Here is a 15,594-nt window from a genome sequence, read left to right as displayed (position 1 = left end):
AATGCTCCAACCAAAAGACATAGACTGGCTGAATGGATACAAAAACAAGACCTGTATATATGCTGTCTACAAGAGACCCACTTCAGACCTAGGGACACATACAGACTGAAAGCGAGGGGATGGAAAAAGATATTCCATGCAAATGGAAATCAAAAGAAAGCTGGAGTAACAATTTTCATAGTAGGGAAAATAGACTTTAAAATAAAATCTATTACAAGAGACAAAGAAGGACACTACATAATGATCAAGGGATCGATCCAAGAAGAAGATATAACAATTGTAAATATTTATGCACCCAACATAGGAACACCTCAATACATAAGGCAAATGCTAACAGCCATAAAAGGGGAAATCGACAGCAACACAATCATAGTAGGGGACTTTAACACCCCATTTTGCCAATGGACAGATCATCCAAAATGAAAATAAATAAGAAAACACAAGCTTTAAATGACACATTAGACAATATGGACTTAATTGATATTTTTAGGACATTCCATCCAAAAACAACAGAATACAATTTCTTCTCAAGTGCTCATGGATCATGCTCCAGGATAGATCATATCTTGGGTCACAAATCAAGCCTTGGTAAGTTTAAGAAAATTGAAATCCTATCAAGAATCAGTTCTGAGCACAATGCTATAAGACTAGAGATCACTTACAGGAAAAAAACTGTAAAATATACAAACACATGGAGGCTAAACACTACACTACTAATTAACCAGAGATCACTGAAGAAATCAAATACGAAATAAAAAAATACCTTGAAACAAATGACAACGAAAACACAATGAACCAAAATCTATGGGATGCAGCAAAAGGAGTTGTAAGAGGGATGTTTATAGCAATACAATCCTACCTCAAGAAACAAGAAACATCTCAAATAAACAACCTATCCTTACACCTAAAACAATTAGAGAAAGAAGAACAAAACAAACCCAAAGTTAGCAGAAGGAAAGAAATCATAGAGAGCAGACCAGAAATAAATGAAAAAGAAATGAAGAAAACAATAGCAAAGATCAATAAAACTAAAAGCTGGCTCTTTGAGAAGATAAACAAAATTGATAAGCCATTAACCAGACTCATCAAGAAAAAAAAGGAGAAGTTTCAAAAAATAGAATTAGAAATGAGAACAACTGACACTGCAGAAATACAAAGGGCCATGAGAGATTACTATAAGCAAATATATCCCAATAAAATGGACAACCTGGAAGAGATGGACAAATTCCTAGAAAAGGACAACCTTCCAAGACTGAACCAGGAAGAAATAGAATATATAAACAGACCAATCACAAGCACTGATATTGAAACTGTGATTAAAAATCTTCCAAAAAAAAGCCCAGGACCAGATGGCTTCACAGGCGAATTCTATCAAACATTTCAAGAAGAGCTAACACCTATCCTTCTCAAACTCTTCCAAAATATAGCAGAGGAAGGAACACTCCCAAACTCATTCTATGAGGCCACCATCACCCTGATACCAAGACCAGACAAAGATGTCACAAGAAAAGGAAAACTACAGGCCAATATCACTGATGAACATAGATGCAAAAATCCTCAATAAAATACTAGCAAACAGAATCCAACAGCACATTAAAAGGATCATACACCATGATCAAGTGGGGTTTATCCCAGGAATGCAAGGATTCTTCAATATATGCAAATCAATCAATGTGATAAACAATATTAACAAATTAAAGGATAAAAACCACATGATAATCTCAATAGATGCAGAAAAAGCTTTTGACAAAATTCAACACCCAATTATGATAAAAGCCATCCAGAAAGTAGGCATAGAGGGAACTAACCTAAACATAATAAAGGCCATATATGACAAACCCACAGCCAACATCATTCTCAGTGGTGAAACACTTAAACCATTTCCACTAAGATCAGGAGCAAGACAAGGTTGCCCGATCTCACCACTATTATTCAACATAGTTTTGGAAGTTTTAGCCACAGTAATCAGAGAAGAAAAAGAAATAAAAGGAATCCAAATTGGAAAAGAAGTAAAACTGTCACTGCAGATTACATGCTATACATAGAGAAACCTAAAGATGCTACAAGAAAACTACTAGAGCTAATCAATGAATATGGTAAAGTAGCAAGATACAAAATTAATGCACAGAAATCTTTTGCAATCCTATACACTAATGATGAAAAATCTGAAAGAGAAATTAAGGAAACAATCCCATTTACCCTTGCAACAAAAAGAATAAAATACCTAGGAATAAACCTATCTATGGAGACTAAAGACCTGTATGCAGAAAACTATAAGACACTGATGAAAGAAATTAAAGATGATACAAACAGATGGAGAGATATACCATGTTCCTGGACTGGAAGAATGAACATTGTGAAAATGACTATACTACCCAAAGCAGTCTACAGATTCAATGCAATCCCTATCAAACTACCACTGGCATTTTTCACAGAACTAGAACAAAAAATTTCACAATTTATATGGAAACACAAAAGACCACGAATAGTCAAAGCAATCTTGAGAAAGAAAAACGGAGCTGGAGGAATCAAGCTCCCTGACCTCAGACTATACTACAAAGCTACAGTAGTCAAGACAGTATGGTACTGGCACAAAAATGGAAATATAGATCAATGGAACAGGATAGAAAGCCCAGAGATAAACCCATACACATATGATCACTTTATTGTAGATAAAGGAGGCAAGAGTATACAATGGAGAAAAGACAGCCTCTTCAATAAGTGGTGCTGGGAAAACTGGACAGCTACATGTAAAAGAATGAAATTAGAACACTCCCTAATACCATACACAAAAATAAACTCAAAATGGATTAAAGACCTAAATGTAAGGCCAGACACTATAAAATTCTTAGAAGTAAACAGGCAGAACACTCTATGACATAAATCACAGCAAGATCCTTTTTGACCCACCTTCTAGAGAGAGGGAAATAAAAATAAAGAAATGGGACCTAAACTTAGAAGCTTTCACACAGCAAAGGAAGCCGTAAACAAGATGAAAAGACAACCCTCAGAATGGGAGAAAATATTTTCAAACAAAGCAACTGACAAAGGATTAATCTCCAAAATTTACAAGCAGCACATGCAGCTCAATATCAAAAAAGCAAACAACCTAATCCAAAAATGGACAGAAGACCTAAACAGACATTTCTCCAGAGAAGATATACAGATTGCCAACAAACACATGAAAGGATGCTCAACATCACTAATCATTAGAGAAATGCAAATCAAAACTACAATGTGTTATCACCTCAAACCGGTCAGAATGGGCATCATCACAAAATCTACAAACAATAAATGCTGGAGAGAGTGTGGAGAAAAGAGAACCCTCATGCAATGTTGGTGGGAATGTAAATTGATACAGCCACTCTGGAAAACAGTATGGAGGTTCCTTAAAAAACTAAAAATAGAACTACCATATGACCCAGCAATCCCATACTGGGCATATACCCTGAGAAAACCATAATTCAAAAAGAGTCATGTACCACAATGTTCATTGCAGCTCTATTTACAATAGCAAGGACATGGAAGCAACCTAAGTGTCCATCGACAGGTGAATGGATAAAGAAGATGTGGCACATATATACAATGGAATATTACTCAGCCATAAAAAGAAACAAAATTGAGTTATTCATAGTGAGGTGGATGGACCTAGAATCAATCATACAGAGTGAAGTAAATCTGAAAGAGAAAAACAAATACAGCTTGCTAACACATACATATGGAATCTAAAAAAAAAAGAAAGGTCATGAAGAACCTATGGACAGGACAGGAATAAAGACGTAGACCTACTAGAGAACGGACTTGAGGACATGGGATGGCAAGGGTAAGCTGGGACGAAGTGAGAGAGTGGCATGGACATATATACACTACCAAATGCAAAACAGATAGCTAGTGGGAAGCAGCCGCATAGCACAGGGAGATTAGTGCGGTGCTTTGTGACCACCTAGAGCGGCGGGATAGGGAGGGTGGGAGGGAGATGCAAGAGGGAGGGGATATGGGGATATATGTATACTTATAGCTGATTCACTTTGTGATACAGTAGAAACTAACACACCATTGTAAAGCAATTATACTCCAATAAAGTTATTAAATTTAATTAAGCCCATTATATCTGAAATTTTTCCACTTGTTGGTCTTGACAGTTTCCCTTGACAAAATGTAGGAAAATAAGTACCAATATTTGTGGTTAAGAAGGTTGATTTTTCACAGATTTAGCCTATTTTTGAACCATGAGATTATATACTTTGCTCTGTTTGGTCCTTAAAATAACCCTATAAATTAGGCAGGGGATACACTTATATCCAGTTCACAGATGAGAAAATTGATCAGGGATTCTGTGGCTTTCCTAAGGCTAAAAAGTTAGCAAGTGACAAGAGTGATCTTTTTATTCCAAACTTTCCCTTTTCCTACTGGTCAACCCTTCAATAGAACTTCATACATAAGATCCTGAAGTTATGTCTTCCTTACTTTGTATAGTGGACCTGAAAGTGCAGGCAATTTTAGGAAATGTCCAAACATGTAGTAGAGACTTTGGCCTTGAGCCAAAGCAGAGAATAAGTATCAGAACCTTTCCATGTCAACCCAACCAAACCTGAAATATCACATTTCTCCTGGTTCTGATTACTCAACACTCTGGAACCACTTACAGTAAAGCTATAAAAGAACTGCAGTAGATAATTAAAGAAAGATGAGCAGTGAAACTGAAACAATTCCAGCGAATATATACCCTTGAAGATGCCAAGAGAACTTCTCCATCTCCCTGGGATCCCCTCCCTAAACTTGTGGGAGAGTAGCAGACACCAGACGCATTTCTGCCTGAAGAAAAATACATAGCACGTAGCCCACTACTGGGCCAGCAGGCGTGGGGAAAGCATCAGAGCCAATTTCCCCTTCACTCAGCAGCTGTCATGCCAGCCAAGCTGGCTTCCTTGGGCCTTTTTAAGGAAGCATGTCTGGCATAAAACCATCACTTCTACTGACTATAAATTGTCTTAGCCATCTAAATTGTCTATCCCCCCACATCTGTGCAAATTTGTGCAACCCCAAATTTGTGATCTACCTTTGATATCATTCTACCACCATGGAAAAAATAGAAATGTCATATTAGCTTCCAACAGAAGCAGTAAATGTTGCTTTATAGAAGGAAATGATTGTTTTCTAAGAATGCTAGCTCCAAAACTTAGTGTGAGTCTCCAAATAACCCTATAGCTCCTTAAAATAATAAAATTTAATAACAGAATTTAATAGACATTTTTGTTTAACAGTTACAAGTACACTCCTCAAACAACCATGTATGGACAGTTTAGTAGAAAGCTTAGAGAAGTTATCCTGTAATGCAGGGATTCCCTACTTCAGTGCTGTTGACATTATGGGTTTGATAATTTTTCGTTGTGAGGTGTGTCCTCTGCCTGGTAGGTTGTTTAGTGGCATTTCTGGTTTCTACTGACTAGATGTCAGGAGTACCCCCCAATTTTGACATTTAAAAATGTCTCCTGACCTTGCCAAACATCCCCTGGGAACAAAATTGTCCCTGACTGAGAACCATTGGTGTAATGGGAAGATAATGGGTCATGTTACTTTCAGCTCCACCTCTTAATAGCTGTGTGCTCTTGAACAAGTTACCTAACTTCTCTGAGCCTCAGATTCCTCCTCTGTAAAAATGAGGATGTAATACCTACCTCATGTGATTGCTATGAGATTTAGTGATGCTTTATACGTAAAGTACCTAGTATCTAGCCGGACACATAAGAGGGAATCAAAGACATATGCATATGTGTATGTGCGTATATACATATATATACACAATTTATAATAAATATATATGGGCTGGACAAATGCCTATTATAAATCTATGTTGGCAATGAGGTGATATGCTTAGGTTAATAGTCTTCAGATCTTTAAACATACAGCTAATAGAAACAATGCTTAAAGCAGAAAATACTTTCGTGATGGTTAAGTGTTTTCTCTTACGAAGTGATACTGCATTTACCACCTTTTCCTACCTAGAGGTATACGACCAGTGGGGACTAAAATGAGTTGAGAATTGATCGGTTTTACTTGCACATAAGGAAATTTTAGATAAATTATTATTAAATTTGTAAACTTGGAATCATACTTGTGTTTGTTTCAACTGACATCAGGCACCAGGAATCTCGTTACCATGGATTAAATATTACCTTTTTGGAAATTGGAATGTCTTTTTTTTTTTTTTTTTCAGATTATCAAGTAGGCACCAATGTCTATGCTATTTATAACAGCGAAATCCTACTTTTTTCTCACTAATTACTCATATTCTTTTAGGTATGTGAATATTAACAATGGTAGAGATATTCTTAAAAATCTGATGTAACGAATTTATGCTTACTACATCTTACCAAACATGAGGCCAAGCAACAAAGTGTTTTAGAAGGAAAGTATCCAATTTCCACATCGCCATTAGTTTCCCAAATGGAGAATGGCTCTTTCTACTCACCCACCCACCCACGCTCTTACTTTTCTTCTTCGGGACGTTCCTTTATCCAGCTGTTATCCTGTAAGAGAGTCCTTCTTTTGTTCACATTGTGAAAACCCTGTTGCTTCAGTGTAGTCCCCTGAGTGGTACTCTTCATATCTATCAACAGAAAAATGAAACAACAAGAGATGTAGTTGCATGGAGTTGAGTGTGTGTTTATTACTTGGAAATCTTGAGAGGAGCATCTGATTGGCCAGCATCACTCTTCTAGGCTGGCAAATCCAGTACTGTTTCAAAGTAAGATGCACCGGCAAGAAAGAACAAATCCCACACCCCATCATCAAAGACAACTTATAAAACTGCTCAGGTGCCAACTGAAATTGCTCGTGCACACCATGAAGCCCTGCCCCACACCTGGGAGTGTAGAACCACAGGCCTGGGAAAAACCAATACCGGGTTTAGTGGGTTGGCCATTTTGCTCAAAAAGAAATGTGCCTCAGAAGGACACACGAGACTGTTTTAGACGTACCTAGTGAACAACAGTAAGTCCTGATGCTTCTGATTATAAATAACTTAATTCTTTGATCTCACGGGAGCCAAAAGCACAGAAGGTCACACACACTTGATTTTTAAAAGAAATTTTTGAATTGCAATTAGATGAGTAAAATCTATAGCACTCTTACTTTTTTCTTAAGCCTAACTTAGGCCATGTTAATTAAATTAGATGGTTGCTTCTAAGAATTTCATAGCTACATGGAAAAAAAAAGACCTGTGCGTTGTTTTTCTCCTATTTTTAAGTTCTCTGAGTAAGGGAAACATCATCTACATTACCATTTCCCGTGGGAGATGTTTTTCTCAAGGTAAAATTGGACATGCTGCCTTCCAGTAAGGATCTAAAAGAAAAATGGGGATGGGAAAAACACAGTAATGACTCGACAAAGAATCAACAAGGGACTCATTCATTGCTAACGAGACACATTTTTCAATGACATTGGTGGTCACATAATCTGGTATAATGAATACATGATATGAAGTGACCCCTAAGAACCTGAGAGTTCATCTATTCCAATGCATTTATTTTACAGATGAGGAAACTGAAGCCAGGAGTACTTAGTGTCCCCTGTGTTATAGGACAAGCAATCGGCTGAATCAGGCCATCAATTAACTCATTTATTCAATGAAAAAATATGCATTGAGTGCTTGACACTGAGCCAGGAGCTGGAGACACAAAAAGATAAGTAAGACAAGTATCGGGTCAGGTCAACAGGGGGACGGAGACATGGAGTTTACAGCACAATATGCAGAAGGGCTCATCAGCTCCTTCTTTGGGGCAGCCAAAGTGAACCCAGGCAACTGATATGTGTTTAGAAGGGAAGCAGCCAGAGCACGGAAATCACAGATCTTGGGAAGCACGGGTGGTTTTAGGTAATCCCTGTGTGCGAAAGCCCTAAGATTCTCAGCTGTGACGAACTGCTACTGCCAAGCTGCTAAGCGACTGAGGTGATTCTCATTCCCAGTTTGCCTGGGATGATGGTGCGTTCAGGGCCGCATTATGACACTGAGTCTTAGGCGCTTTTGCTTTCGATGGCCTCTTCCTTCACACACAAGCACATGCACACACATGCATACACATACAAAATTAAAAATTATATTTTATGACTGTGTTGGTATAATGATGAATAACAATCCAGGCTGGCTTTGTTAATACATATTCATTATTGTTATAGTATTCGTTTTTTCTTCTGCTGTTAAAAGGAATTAAAATTAGGACCCTTTTGTGGGCCCCTAAAAGGGTCCCAGGTGTGGCCTTTTCTGCTTAACAGATAAGTCAGCCCTGAGATTCCCTGAATGTGGGACTTGCAGTTTTTAAACTGGAAAAGTCCTGGGCAAACAGGACTGGGCTGGTCACCCTAGGTGCGGCATTATGTTTTTTGCAGATTTCATCCCACCAGACAGTGTATGGAATGTTGGAGGAGCCCTCCATCTCAAGTCAGAAGCAAGCCCTAGGTCCAGCTTTATGACATCAAAGTTCTGCGACTGAACCACTTAATCTCTGTAAAATGGGCTAATGAAACCTGCCATCTACTTCATAAGGTTGTGATGATCAAATGAATAATGTACACAAAAATCACTTTGTTAAACTATAAATGCTGTTGAGACTTACAGCTGTATCATCAGACAGCAGTTTATAGGTATAACGTGGAGATTCTAAAGCCCCCATCTCCCACCCTCTGGTCCAAAAATATCTCCTACGGTAACTTGCCATAGGACTTGAAGTGGTAAAGATGCATTCCTCTGGATCAAGGCATGGTTTCCCTAGGATCTTCATTTAGAATATCAATGCTCCTAGAGTCGGTGAGAAGTGGCAGCTGCTGGTGACTTTACCAGCCTGGTGCTCGGCACTATGGGCTCACGGCTGCACCTCATCTGGGGAATTGCCCTTACTGGTGGGGCTGCCAGTTACACACCCTCCTTATCCACTGAACCTGCAGCCAGCGACTGAGTGCCCTGGAACGTCGAGCCAGTCCTGCAGGTGACTGGTGCTTCAGCACTCACCGTGGCAGAAGCTAGGCTAGCAGGGGGCGCATCGCTGCTCAGCTCCTTCCCTTCCTCCCCTCCCTGCTTCCCTTTCTCCTTTCTTCTGAGTGAATACCCTTCATACGTCACAGGCACCCAAAGTCCTCCCAGGCACTGCTTCTAGGGGACCCAACCTAAGACTAACAACCAGCCTAAGACCAGCCGCTGTTCGCTCCGCTGAGTCTGAAGGCCTTAGTGAAATTAGAAAGACCTGCATGTAAAGTGGGCTATTTACTGACTGTGTCACCTTGGGGATGCTACAGTTCAGCTCCCTTATCTGTAAAATGAGGTGAATTGGGATTGTTTTGAGGATCAAGTTCGATGACATATGTAAAGTGTCTGATTATTGCCCAACACAGAGTAAGTGCTCAATAATTCTTAACTTCGTGCTTCTATCACCTTGGAAAGCGTTAAGCGTAAAGATGAGATGTGGTCAGGTGTGGGAAGGAGATGGAACAGCCTTGCATTTGGGTCCTGGGCACGCAGGGATTGTGGGGTGGCCACTGTCTCGCTGTATTTGGAGGCCCCTAAAACTCTGGCAGAAATGGGAGGAAAAGAGGCATGCAAACTTCAGTCTGAACTACTTGTTCACTTCACCTCAGTCTGGCCTTGATTCTCTGGGTTCTTGGCTAACCTACTTCCTGTTTCTAAATGGGCTCTGATAAACTCTTTTCCTGAACTGGTAAAGACCTGGAAGGTTCGTAGCTGATTGAACTGGGATTCTGAGGTGGGCGGAATGCTGAGTGTATATCTGGTGATACACTTGCAGAGATTGCAAGCTCAGTCGTGAAACACAGGGAAGGGTCAATGGAGAAAAGTCATTTTGCCATTACCTGCTTATTTGTCTCTCACAAAAGACCGAGTGTCCTGTGAGCCAGACTTAAGACTGTCCCTTCTCTATTTCCAGTGTGTGGGACAGAGTAGATGCCCCCTAGGTCCTTACTATGTGCTGAATTAGGTCCCTCTCAAAAATCCTAACACCCCAGTACCTCAGAATGTGACTATAGTTGGAAGCGAGGCTGCTAAAGAAGTGATTAAGTTAAAATGAGGCCTTTGGGGTGAGGTCTAATGTCATCTGTCCCATGACCTTATAAGAAGAGGAATTTGGACACACAGAGATACCAGGGATATGTCTGCATAGAGGAAAGGACATGAGAGGACACAGAGAGAAAGAAGGTGCCCATCTGCTAACTGAGGAGAGAGGCCTCAGGAGAAAACAAAACTCATGACACCTTGATCTTAGACTTCCAGCCTCCAGGCCTAGGAGACAACAAATTTCTGTTATTGAAGTCAATCAGCCCGTGGTCCTTTGCTTTGGCAGCCCTAGCAAACTAATAGAGTGCTTATGGGAAAAGTGGTTTAAACATTTCTAAAATAGCTAAGTCATTCAAAGAGCTGTGTGTTACCCTGTCTCTGACCTGTGCCCTTTGTGTCTTTAATTGCCCTACTGCCCGGGGCAACTGCCAATTGCCATAGTACCTGCTCTCAACTGGATACCTCACAGGCATTATCTCATCCTCACATGAACTCTGCACAGCAGCTATTACCTCCACCTCTCAGATAAGACACCTGACTAAAGCTCAGGGAGAGGATGTAACCTGCCAAAGTGGCAACAAGCAGAATCTGGCTTCTAAACCAAAGCCAACTCGTTCCTCCACAACCAGCAGTAACGTTTGTCATGAGTCACTGCAAGACAAGACCAGTAACCTGGCATTAGAGTGAAAGAGGGAAGGTACACAGCAGGGCCCGCCTGACTCGACATCTCTGGAAGTCCCATGAGCTCTGCCCTGACTGCCTGGCAGCAGGAGAACCAGGACAACTTCTCAAGGAATGATTGCAGCAGACAAACCCTCACAGAGCAGTCTTCTCTGTGTATTTCCTGATATTTTCCTGCTTATAAACGTATGTCCATACAAAAAGGTATACACGAATGGTCATAGCAGCATTATTCAAAATAGCCTAAAAGTGGAAACAACCCAAATATCCATCAGTGGATGAATGGATACACAACATGTGGCAGATCCATACAATGGAATATTACTTGGCAATAAATAAGAACGAAGCACTGATACATATTACAACATGGATGAAGCTTGAAACAGGCTAAGTGAAAGAAGCCAGACATAAAAGATGACATATTTAGGATTCTATATGGATGTTGTCTTTCAGATTTTCCTTGGTATCCTCAATACTCCTCCAAAGCCAGGCTTCTGCTGCCCCTTTAGGCTCTGTTGGGTAAGGAGGAGAGCTCAGACAATAATAATACCTTAGATGATTTTATAGTAATTATAATATATCTCATTTCATTTCCAAGGCTATGTTCTAAGAGTATAATCCCTACTTAGCAGAGACATGGCTCGAGAAGCTGCTGAGTGGAAAGTTGGGACTCCATCTGAGGCTTTCTAGCTCAAGGCTCATCGTCTTTTCCTCTCTGCCAGGGACTCCCAGACTGATAGCACTTCCTGCAGTTGTAGAGAGAAAAGCAGGTATCTCCTCTTTACCTTATATTTAGGGCTGGCTCTAATCAGATCCAGCACCCTGCTAAAGGGTGCGATATTTTCATGCCTTTGGTAGCCGGGTATTCTCCAGAAGGAGTCATAAGATAAGACATCCAAACAAGCTCAGGGCCCTTACCGCTTTCTCCCTGCCAATAACTAGCCTCAGGTATCCTATAAACACCTCACTGGCTCCACCCCAGTGTCTCTGGGATACTTTCTAGGGATAGTTGCCAGTGAACTCACTTGCTTTCCCTGGGACACCCAAGCTTTATCTTGTTGCCTCTTTCATGAAGGTCCCTGGGAAGAACCAGGCTTTTTGTGTTTCACCCTTTCCATCTCTGAAAGTAGGCTGCCAGGCAGAAGGTAAGAGCAGCCATCTTTGGACCATGAACTAACCTCAGGACTAAAGTCACACACTAAGAATGGCAGAGCAGGAAGTTAGAAGGAGCCTGGCTCCTCATGGAGCTGCCAAATAGCCTCAAATAGCTGTCAAAAAGTTGAGATGATCTATCTCTTAACTTTTGGCAAGAGGAAAATAAACCTAGTTTCTTCATGAGATTACTCTTTCATATTTTTGTTACTCAAGCTTAATGCTCTTCCTGTTACAAGATCATCGTGGAGCAAATAGAAGGTCTAAAAGCCCATGGTGGTCTACAAAATATACTAGTGATTTTTTATTAGTAAAACACTATTTCTTGCAACATGTCTGTGTGTTCAATGCTCCTAGCAAGAAGGATCATGTGTTTAGTTCCTACTATTGTTTCACATCGTGCCACAGATTACTGCTCATTAGCTTATTTAATCCTTCCAGATGAGTATTATTAACTCTAATTATAGGAATTCAAAACTCAGATTAAATAACCTGGCTAAGGTCACACAGGGAGTGACAGTCAGGAACTGCAATTAGGTCTATATGACTGCAATGCCAGGGTCTTTTCAGCAAACGATACTACATGTTGGTCAAAGTACCATGTGATATAGCCAACTCCAGATACGCAGGGAAAAGCCCGGGAGTTCCGAGAGATGGAAGATAACGGGAGAGGAGCTGGAAGGAGCTGCAGTAATAAACAGCTGCTCCATCACCCCTGGGCAGCTCAGTCTCGAGCCTCACCCCTCCCGTGGCCACACTGAAGCGATGAGTGGCCTGGCACTACTCCTACCGGACTCCTCTGGATCTATCTCCCTACTAGATGGCTTGATAATGTTTTATACTCTTTCCTAGCTCCATGCTGTCCACTGGCATGAGGTAACTGAGACAGCAGAATATAATGTATTCTATTTTCAAATGATAATAGTTTAATAAGTATGCAGGAGTTTTATTTTTTTTAATGAAAATGACTAATAGTGTGGGAAAATAAAAATTTTTCACCAAATCTACAGGTTTCACTTCCATCTCCTGCGCAACCTCCCTCAGCACCACCTGCTCCTTTTTCTTTCTTAAGACCCATTGGCCATGTCACCCTAACCACCTCCATATGTCAGCCCATTTGGTGGCCCCAGAACCGTTTCTAGAAACTCCAATCTAAAACGTTTAAGGTGCAAGCCCCACTCTCATCAACCTGTAATTCCACCAAAACTTCACTGCAGTGGAACACTTGCCATCCTGACCAGAATATAAACCAACTTTTTTTATATATGGATATTTTCTATACTGTTAATAAAAATGGATCAACAATATATGTCCCTGTGAATAATGCTCTTGTTAAAAAATACCCTTCTGTAGAGTGGATGAGAGATTAGAAACCTTTCAAATTGGTAATGTCATGAAATACATGCAGCAAAATCTCAGTTTTATATTATTTTTTAAAGAAATTACTTATTTCAGGGACTGAGACTACCCTCAGTTTCATATCTACTCAACACCCAAATAATGACACTTTAATAGCTTCGGTTCAGCCAGTTAGATTTATTTCTAAGTGCTGTCCTTCAGTTTCCTTCCAATCAAGTTTTAAACTTCTCATGAGAAAGATGAAACTCTCATCTGGTCTCCTCAAAATGCTGTTGCCGGTACATATACCAAATAATGGCAGACACCAGCAACTGTATTTTTTTCCAGCAACTATATATATATATATATATATATATATTTTTTTGGTGGTACGCGGGCCTCTCCCGTTGTGGAGCACAGGCTCCAGACGCGCAGGCTCAGCGGCCATGGCTCACAGGCCCAGCCGCTACGTGGCATGTGGGATCTTCCCGGACCGGGGCACGAACCCGTGTCCCCTGCATCGGCAGGCGTACTCTCAACCACTGCGCCACCAGGGAAGCCCAGCAATTATATTTTAAATGTATAATACTGTAAGGAAAGATGTATAAAAAGATATGTCCCTATTATGCTGGGAACTACAAAAACCTTTCCCTTTTAAAGCCCCAAATTCATAAGTTGAAAACTCTGATGTGAAATCATGATGTCAGAAGTCAGTATAGAAACAGGAAAAAAAAAAACCTTTTCAACTTCTGGCCCCTCTTTCATTTTCTCTTTGTGGCCAACCACCAGAAAGTGCTAGTTTTTACCCAATGCCTACAGCCTCTGCCCAAAGACATGTCTTTAGGTTTTAGATGAAATTACTCTCTTTAAATTCTGAATCACAAAACCAGTGAAGTTTCATGGTTTTCTTTGGATGCATTTGAAACTATCAAACATCTCCTATTTCTTAAATGTATCCCTGTTCAGATCCTCTTCATCTCCCTATGCCCTTCTCAATTTGTTTTGAATAACAGCACTTCCCCAAGAGCATTTAGGTCCATTAGGTAATCTTCTGCTCCCCTAGCCAGTCAGCCCCAGCGCTTCCTGTCCCAACTAAGCTGCAGTCTTCTCCATCTTTTGGGTCCTCTTGACAAAAAGACTTTGTTTATTTATTTTATTTTTTACAAGGTCCTATGTTTAGCACATGGAACTATATTCAATATGCTGTAATAAACCATAATGGAAAAGAATATGAAAAAGAATATGTATATATATGTGTGTGTGTGTGTGTGTGTGTGTGTGTGTGTGTGTATAACTGAATCACTTTGCTGTATACCAGAAACTAACACAACATTGTAAATCAACTATACTTCAATAAAAATTAAAAAAAAAAGAAAAAGGACTTTGTGGATCTCACTCTTCCCCTTCCCATCCAAGGACAAAATGCTTCTCAACTTACCTAATAAGTGCTACATATTACCACTCGCTGCTAACTCTCCTTAAGAAAGATTGTGTGAACAAAGAAACTGGAATGAGGTGGTGCAGAGATGAAAGAGAATAGGAAGAGTAAGACAGAAGAGAAAAAAATGCAGAGCAGAAAATAGGATAACAAAATAGACGATGAGAGAAAAAAGAAAAAAACCAGCGAAAAGAATTCACTGCTGGTATTTGGTCGTGTGATAGTGTTAGCCATATTGAGCTTAGATTTTGCATGTATTATCACATTTAAGACCCACATAATGCCTTAAGGCTGATACTATGATTATCCTCCTTCTATACCTAAGTGAAACTTTATAATGAATGATTTCAATGAAGTCAGAGTCCTTTTTCAGAAGGTAGGGCAGGAGTTGGAAATGTGGACAGTGGGTAAAATTAGTTCTTTCTGGAAAGAGGTTTTAGGATGAGTAGTTTGCCTAAGGCTACACAGCCAGTGAACAGTTGGGATTCCAGCCCAAATCGACTTGACCTCAAAATTCCTGTCCCAGAAGCCCAGGAAACAAAAAGGGTTCAACAGGTAGAAAGTTACCAGGTTAAAAGAAAGGGTGAGAAGAATGACATTTCCTTTGCAATAGAAATCTGTGATGGACCTCAACCAAGAGTGAGATTTGGAGCAGACTTTCTCTGATCGTTTTACCAAAGTATCATGAGATCAGCACAGAGTGATAGTTGGATACTTTAATGGCTCCAAAATCTCCCAGTTAATTTATCAAGCTTCTAATAGACTTATCTAAATTGATATCTTTATGGAAAAGACCAAATATGAATAGTTACCTAAGAGAAACCTCTATAGTGATAGAAAGTATAAAAAAGCAAACATAGAATAAGGAAATAAATACAGCAAAAATGTCTAGAATGACATATGTAGCTTGGTGGTATTCACT

The 15,594-nt window shown here is 40.0% G+C and overlaps 1 protein-coding gene across 1 annotated transcript in view; it reads right to left on the bottom strand.

Annotated features, from left to right (window-relative positions):
• The window catches only part of SCEL (sciellin), a 126,979-nt gene that overhangs the window by 107,477 nt on the left and 3,908 nt on the right, over positions 1–15,594 (bottom strand). Inside the window, exon 2 of the mRNA XM_060129148.1 lies at positions 6,493–6,610. Coding sequence (XP_059985131.1) covers positions 6,493–6,608 — 116 coding nt within the window. The 5' untranslated portion in view covers positions 6,609–6,610. The remainder of the gene's footprint in view (positions 1–6,492; positions 6,611–15,594) is intronic.

The sequence above is a fragment of the Lagenorhynchus albirostris genome, chromosome 18, assembly GCF_949774975.1.
Source record: "Lagenorhynchus albirostris chromosome 18, mLagAlb1.1, whole genome shotgun sequence".
NCBI lineage: Eukaryota > Metazoa > Chordata > Mammalia > Artiodactyla > Delphinidae > Lagenorhynchus > Lagenorhynchus albirostris.
The sequence above is the reverse complement of the archived record's forward strand: the minus strand, read 5'-3'. Positions and strand labels throughout refer to the sequence as shown.